The sequence below is a fragment of the Dendrobates tinctorius genome, unplaced genomic scaffold (genome assembly GCF_039654945.1).
Source record: "Dendrobates tinctorius isolate UK_male_01 unplaced genomic scaffold, ASM3965494v1 ptg000174l, whole genome shotgun sequence".
NCBI lineage: Eukaryota > Metazoa > Chordata > Amphibia > Anura > Dendrobatidae > Dendrobates > Dendrobates tinctorius.
Window position 1 is genome coordinate 689,843 of NW_027361841.1, and position 8,522 is coordinate 698,364.

General features: G+C 40.8%; 1 protein-coding gene across 3 annotated transcripts in view; it reads left to right on the forward strand.

The window, feature by feature from the left end:
* The window catches only part of CAMK1D (calcium/calmodulin dependent protein kinase ID), a 371,674-nt gene extending 363,407 nt beyond the window's left edge, over positions 1 to 8,267 (forward strand). For 2 of the 3 annotated variants that reach the window (XM_073551254.1, XM_073551255.1), the window contains exon 11: positions 5,859 to 8,267. In XM_073551254.1, the coding sequence (XP_073407355.1) occupies positions 5,859 to 5,986 (128 nt within the window). In that variant the 3' untranslated portion in view covers positions 5,987 to 8,267. The remainder of the gene's footprint in view (positions 1 to 5,858) is intronic. The other variant, XR_012221357.1, reaches the window with a different exon arrangement.
* The last annotated feature ends 255 nt before the right edge of the window (positions 8,268 to 8,522 follow it).

Here is an 8,522-nt window from a genome sequence, read left to right on the forward strand (position 1 = left end):
CTCGGACTGCAGGGCAGCTTGAACTTGTTTGGATGTTAGTCGAGGTTCTTTATCCAACATTCGCACAATCCTGCGTTGAAATCTCTTGTCAATTTTTCTTTTCCGTCCACATCCAGGGAGGTTAGCCACAGTGCCATGGGCTTTAAACTTCTTGATGACACTGCGCACGGTAGACACAGTAACATTCAATAAAAAGAGAGAAGAGCCAGCACTGCCAGTGGTCAGAACGCATAACATGAGGTGCATATGCACATATCTTACTGCATTCAAAATGAGACATTTAGCAAAATATTGATCAATATATTGAGCCACCCCGCCACGCCAAGGCAATCTCATATGGGGGGTCCTACTCTACATTTTTATTTATTCACTGTGCCATTGCGGCCTCCTAAATGTTTTAAAAGCAAGACCATATCAAATGCAATCCATACCTGAAGCATATCTGCATCACTCCCGTGCAGCCAGATGGAGCAGGTGCAGATGAAGGCCAACCAGGTCTGAACACAGACATCTTAGGTTTGATATGGTCTTGCTTTTAAAACATTTAGGAGGCCGCAATGTCACAGTGAATAAATAAAAATGTAGAGTAGGACCCCCCCATATGAGATTGCCTTGGCGTGGCGGGGTGGCTCAATATATTGATCAATATTTTGCTAAATGTCTCATTTTGAATGCAGTAAGATATGTGCATATGCACCTCATGTTATGCGTTCTGACCACTGGCAGTGCTGACTCTTCTCTCTTTTTATTGCAAATTGGTTTTGTGGCTGACCACCACTGTTGCCGTGCACGCTGGGTCATGTTCGCCATCTTTTCTGTGTTTATTGTGATTGATCTAGGCTGCTGTGCACACTCACGGCAGCCCCGCCCTGCCCCAGGCTTTATTTATTTTTGCATCCATGTCTGAGCCTGCATTGCCCTTCATCTGTGTTTGCTGGTCAGGCAGTGTGTGGAGGTCAAACCAGAGATGTCTGTGTTCAGACCTGGTTGGCCTTCATCTGCACCTGCTCCATCTGGCTGCACGGGAGTGATGCAGATATGCTTCAGGTATGGATTGCATTTGATATGGTCTTGCTTTTAAAACATTTAGGAGGCCGCAATGGCACAGTGAATAAATAAAAATGTAGAGTAGGACCCCCCATATGAGATTGCCTTGGCGTGGCGGGGTGGCTCAATATATTGATCAATATTTTGCTAAATGTCTCATTTTGAATGCAGTAAGATATGTGCATATGCACCTCATGTTATGCGTTCTGACCACTGGCAGTGCTGGCTCTTCTCTCTTTTTATTGCAAATTGGTTTTGTGGCTGACCACCACTGTTGCCGTGCACGCTGGGTCATGTTCGCCATCTTTTCTGTGTTTATTGTGATTGATCTAGGCTGCTGTGCACACTCACGGCAGCCCCACCCTGCCCCAGGCTTTATTTATTTTTGCATCCATGTCTGAGCCTGCATTGCCCTTCATCTGTGTTTGCTGGTCAGGCAGTGTGTGGAGGTCAAACCTGAGATGTCTGTGTTCAGACCTGGTTGGCCTTCATCTGCACCTGCTCCATCTGGCTGCACGGGAGTGATGCAGATATGCTTCAGGTATGGATTGCATTTGATATGGTCTTGCTTTTAAAACATTTAGGAGGTCGCAATGGCACAGTGAACAAATAAAAATGTAGAGTAGGACCCCCCATATGAGATTGCCTTGGCGTGGCGGGGTGGCTCAATATATTGATCAATATTTTGCTAAATGTCTCATTTTGAATGCAGTAAGATATGTGCATATGCACCTCATGTTATGCGTTCTGACCACTGTCAGTGCTGGCTCTTCTCTCTTTTTATTGCAAATTGGTTTTGTGGCTGACCACCACTGTTGCCGTGCACGCTGGGTCATGTTCGCCATCTTTTCTGTGTTTATTGTGATTGATCTAGGCTGCTGTGCACACTCACGGCAGCCCCGCCCTGCCCCAGGCTTTATTTATTTTTGCATCCATGTCTGAGCATGCATTGCCCTTCATCTGTGTTTGCTGGTCAGGCAGTGTGTGGAGGTCAAACCTGAGATGTCTGTGTTCAGACCTGGTTGGCCTTCATCTGCACCTGCTCCATTTGGCTGCACGGGAGTGATGCAGATATGCTTCAGGTATGGATTGCATTTGATATGGTCTTGCTTTTAAAACATTTAGGAGGTCGCAATGGCACAGTGAATAAATAAAAATGTAGAGTAGGACCACCCATATGAGATTGCCTTGGCATGGCGGGGTGGCTCAATATATTGATCAATATTTTGCTAAATGTCTCATTTTGAATCCAGTAAGATATGTGCATATGCACCTCATGTTATGCATTCTGACCACTGGCAGTGCTGGCTCTTCTCTCTTTTTATTGCAAATTGGTTTTGTGGCTGACCACCACTGTTGCCGTGCATGCTGGGTCATGTTCGCCATCTTTTCTGTGTTTATTGTGATTGATCTAGGCTGCTGTGCACACTCACGGCAGCCCCACCCTGCCCCAGGCTTTATTTATTTTTGCATCCATGTCTGAGCCTGCATTGCCCTTCATCTGTGTTTGCTGGTCAGGCAGTGTGTGGAGGTCAAACCTGAGATGTCTGTGTTCAGACCTGGTTGGCCTTCATCTGCACCTGCTCCATCTGGCTGCACGGGAGTGATGCAGATATGCTTCAGGTATGGATTGCATTTGATATGGTCTTGCTTTTAAAACATTTAGGAGGCCGCAATGGCACAGTGAATAAATAAAAATGTAGAGTAGGACCCCCATATGAGATTGCCTTGGCGTGGCGGGGTGGCTCAATATATTGATCAATATTTTGCTAAATGTCTCATTTTGAATGCAGTAAGATATGTGCATATGCACCTCATGTTATGCGTTCTGACCACTGGCAGTGCTGGCTCTTCTCTCTTTTTATTGCAAATTGGTTTTGTGGCTGACCACCACTGTTGCCGTGCACGCTGGGTCATGTTCGCCATCTTTTCTGTGTTTATTGTGATTGATCTAGGCTGCTGTGCACACTCACGGCAGCCCCGCCCTGCCCCAGGCTTTATTTATTTTTGCATCCATGTCTGAGCCTGCATTGCCCTTCATCTGTGTTTGCTGGTCAGGCAGTGTGTGGAGGTCAAACCTGAGATGTCTGTGTTCAGACCTGGTTGGCCTTCATCTGCACCTGCTCCATTTGGCTGCACGGGAGTGATGCAGATATGCTTCAGGTATGGATTGCATTTGATAAGGTCTTGCTTTTAAAACACTTAGGAGGCCGCAATGGCACAGTGAATAAATAAAAATGTAGAGTAGGACCCCCATATGAGATTGCCTTGGCGTGGCGGGGTGGCTCAATATATTGATCAATATTTTGCTAAATGTCTCATTTTGAATCCAGTAAGATATGTGCATATGCACCTCATGTTATGCGTTCTGACCACTGGCAGTGCTGGCTCTTCTCTCTTTTTACAGTAACATTCAGGTCTTTGGAGATGGACTTGTAGCCTTGAGATTGCTCATGCTTCCTCACAATTTGGTTTCTCAAGTCCTCAGACAGTTCTTTGGTCTTCTTTCTTTTCTCCATGCTCAATGTGGTACACACAAGGACACAGGACAGAGGTTGAGTCAACTTTAATCCATGTCAACTGGCTGCAAGTGCGATTTAGTTATTGCCAACACCTGTTAGGTGCCACAGGTAAGTTACAGGTGCTGTTAATTACACAAATTAGAGAAGCATCACATGATTTTTCGAACAGTGCCAATACTTTTGTCCACCCACTTTTTTATGTTTGGTGTGGAATTATATCCAATTTGGCTTTAGGACAATTCTTTTTGTGTTTTTTCATTTAAGACAAATTAAATGAAGATAATAGTACCAAAAAATTTGTGTTTGCAATCATTTTCAGGGAGAAACTGAGTATTATCTGACAGAATTGCAGGGGTGTCAATACTTTTGGCCACAACTGTATATGACATTAAACATTATTGACTCTTAAGGGCCTGTCACACTAAGCGATATCGCTAGCAATATCGCTATAACGTCACTGGTTTTTGTGACGTTATAGCGATATTGCTAACGATATCGCTGTGTGTGATACTTACCTCCGACCGGCCCCCCGCTGGATATCGCTGATCGCGCGAGAACGTCCTGGGCCATTTCTCGTCGTCAGCTTCCTGCTGGGCTTCCTGCTGTGGTGACGAGCGACACGTGGACGCGGGCAGGAGGACGTCAGGATCGCATCGTCTGACAGGTAAGTAGCGACCCCCGACCCCTGCTATGTCGCTGGTGAGATCTGCCTGTGTGGCAGCTCACTAGCGACCACTTAGCGATGCACCAGCGATCCTGACCGCGTCATATCGCTGGTCGGGAACGCTGGTGCATCGCTAAGTGTGACAGTACCTTTAAGGCTGCCGATGTGTATGGGAGCTCCAGACTCTTCTCCAATTGATGATGTCAAGGGAGATAAGGATCTGGCAAGTCCGATTTCAGATGGTCAATTGTATTCTTTTTTAAGAGATAAGACAAAAGTGCATGGATAGCTTAACAGAGGACATTTCTTTAGTAAAGAATCAAAATGGGTTTCATGTCAATGATTATAGGTTCTAGAAACTGCAGTTTTTAGCATATTTTAATTCTAAACATAAAGATAAGTGTTTTGTTAAGGAAGTGGACGTTTGCAAGTGAATGTAAGTATGCAATTTGCATACATGCGGTCATGTGCCGACTAGACGTGTACACCCTCTCTCAATACAAGTGACACGTCTAGTTGGAATGTGGCTAGAAGTATGGAAGTCGCAACTTTGCAGTAACGTGACCATCCACTACTTACACTGTTCGATCCCAATAGCGCGCACTGTGAGGTTTCACAAGGCTGCAGTCACATAAAGTGACTGCAGACTTGAGCTCCAAGTCTGGAGAACTCCTTTAAATTGTTTTTAACATATACTTATCTTATATCCACAAGATAATGATAAATGTATGATCACTGGTAGTCAACTGATGGGACCTGATTCCTAGAATAGGAGTCCCAAAGTTCCTGGTGTGAATGCAGCAGTTAGGAAACCTCTTTATGAAGAGAACTTTTCAACATTTTTTTCATGCTGAAATGGACACACAATGTGATAGGGCTGAATAGCGGAATAACACATTTTTTTTTATTTTGTCTCTCTGATGCAGAGATAATAGCAATCAAAGTATGTGACACCTAAAAATTTACTTTTTTAAAAATGTCCAAGTGGGTGTTGTTATCAGACAGATTTCACTGTGGGCATGTACTTCTTCTCCCTCAGTGAAAACTGTCTAATATCACCCACTTGAACTTAAAAATGTTAAATCATTAGGTGTCAAATACTTTGATTGCTAATATATTTGCAATGGGAGGGCAAAATTAAAAAAAACAAGCAAAAACATTTTATTGCACTCTGCAGCCACTATTACATTGTGTGTCCAGTTCAACATTAAATATTTGGTGAACGGTCCTCTTAAATGACCTGTTTCTGATCAGTGTGTGGCAGCCATTGCTGGGTGCCTGCAGAACAGCTCCAGTTCTATTGAATAGGATCTGTTCTGTCACCAGCAGTCGCTATACCTTGAGCGGAGTTAGCTGTGCAGTGTTGGACCTTCAAGGACCTGATATTGATGGTAGGTCATCAATATTATCAATTTCTGGTGACCGGACATTCCCTCTAAGGTGTTGATATTACATTTCTACATTTTTATTTATTTAATCATGTTCAATATGACAAAAAATAAAAGCTTACAAGATAATATAAGGCATTTGTGAAAATAGAATATGTATGATTTATAAAATAAAATGTAAATTATAAACAATATGTTACATGGTTTTTCCATATCATTTGTATATTTTTCTTACAGGTAAGTCTCCATCCAGCCCATATAGCTTCCTGTCTGGAGTAACCTCGTCTTCGGCTATCACAGCAGTAGGTGGAGATCATAGGCCGAGACCAGCCTCAATCACAACAGTGCATTCTGGAAGCAAATAAGCAGCCAAAGATCGAGTCACGGGGCAGACTCTTCATTTGATTTCATTCTGAATTGTGCACTGTAGGATGGACTCATAGTATATAAAGGAAATTTTTTATGGCCATATTTTATACTTCAACAAAGATGAGTTCATGTGTTATAAACTGCAATGGCTCCAGCTCCAATAAGGCAAAATAGTTTGACTGTATCTGGTGCTGCATGAGTCTTGCAATATTCTTACTTCTGGACATTACTTTTTTTCTGATAATTTGCTTTATCCTAAATGTGGGTAATGGTATTGTATATGTTGTATTTTTTCATTAATCGAGGTTTCAACTGGATTATTTAATTAATACTGATTTAGGTGGTTTACTTTATATTTTCATGCTAAAATGATATTTTGCATTAAGATCATGGTGTTCTTTTTATTTTTCTCACAGAGACAGATAATATAGTAAGTAAACAATGAGATTCAGAAGAAAATCTCAGAATATAGTACATTATGGGAATGACAAAGCTGAGACACATCACAGTATGTACACAGTGAAGCATCTTTAAGGAGTATCTGTCAGTTCCCACTCTCCTTCCCTGATATGATTTGTATTTAAAGCACTATATTTCCAAGGAAAATATATTAATGGCCTATCCTTGGGGAATGCCATCAAATTGAGATCAGTGGGAGTTCATCAGGACCTCCACTAATCAGGAGAATTATTGGGCTGTAGTCCTCCTGCACTTAAAAGAGGACCTGTCACTTGCGTTAAAAAATCTAATTACCTTGTATACCTTATACAAGTCCCTAAGCTCCCCTGATTGTGCCTCTTTTTTCCGTTTTGCATTGCATCACTCCATTGCTGAGATATTAATTTTTTATTTTACTTGAGAGCGCAGTATGTGAAATCTCTGCTTTTAGTTCAGTTTCTTTAAAATGTTCTATGGGGTTGTATGTATTCAAGTCCAGCTGCCAAACACTTTGAATCACAGCACAGCAGCTGATGTAGTAGACTAGCTGTGGCACCATCTGAGATGGAGGGTTGAAAGCACATGCCCCAAAAAAGACACTAAAGAAACCCCCAGTTGGACTGCAAGCAGAGATTTTATATACTGCACTGAAAAAACAACAAATGCAAATATCTCTGCAACGGAGTAACACACAGCAAAAAAATGAAAGATTTGGCACAATCAGGGGAGCTGAAAGATTTTTTACAAGGTATTCAGCTCAATTTTTTTGGGCAATTGACAGGTCCTCTTTAAACTGAGCTTCAGCGAAGCTGAGATAGAATACCAAACACAGTTGCATGTGCAGGTGCACCACAGTTCCTGGATACACATTGAAATGGTCCTAGCACTGCTATTATTATGACCGGAGGGGTTTCTATGGTTTTCCCACTGATCAAAAGAATAGATTATCTATGTAAATTCTTGAATGACCTTTTGTTGGCTGCTCTAAAACATTAAAACTTTTCTTTATCCCGCAAACTAAGGAAAAACTTATTAAAATACCTTTTTTGTTCCATAAAAAGTGTATACTGTAAATGTAGAATGGTAGCATCCTGTTGGTATCATGGTTTATTTTCTCAGGTTTTTGGTTACCTGCCGCTTAGTTGGATTTAGTTTCTAAAATATACTTCCTGAACGTTTTGTTTCTAAGACTGGGCAGAGGAAGATGTGTTTAAAAAGGGCTTTGTAAGTAACTGTAAGAGACTTGCTTTCCTATTATATTTTTCAAAAAGAAAAGAAAATAATAAGAAAAAATGCTTTGTAAGGTAGGACAAAGATGTATTATGCCACAGACAATGCACATTTTCAAATCTAAAGTTGAAATCTATTGCTTGTGAAATTGTAAATTACAGAATGTGTCAAATGTTTTTGCCACAATTTAGCAGAAAATTGTGAGCTTGCAAAAGCTGCAATTTGCCATCAATTTCACACTGTGTCATAATGCTAAAAAGAACTTGCAGCATTTTAACGTTTCCCTCTTTGTTTAGAAGATACACAAATTTTCTAATTTTAAAAGCAAGAGATAACGTTTGAAAAATTTGGCTCTTAAAAGATGATGGGTGTCATATAATTTGCAGACAGACATTTTTCACTGAATGTAGTAGGTTTCTTTAGCTTGATTCGCTGTTGGCATAACAAATGTCTACGGAACTTCTAGGAAACTTAATTCCTTGTACCTTTTAATCATTACTCATTCTATTTTTTTGTCATGTGTTCTTTTTAATCATTTAAGCAGAATCTATTTACCTCTGTGTTTTTTTTCTTACCTTTTTATTAATAAAAAAAATCTCCAATTTTTAATATATTTTCTGCCACTATTAGTCAAATCTGAAGACAAAACCTACAAAAAAATAGCCAACGCAAATATTTTAAATATGGAATTTATTTTTGTGAATAATGGACTTTTTATAGTGCTTACATACAAGCAAAAGCGAAACACTTGCACAATAAACCATTTTTGCTCAGTCTATAAAAACACAACACAAGCCTTCCAAATCAATTCATATAATATTTTTTTTTTTAAATCTGATTGTTATGGGTACTGCTTACACTTTT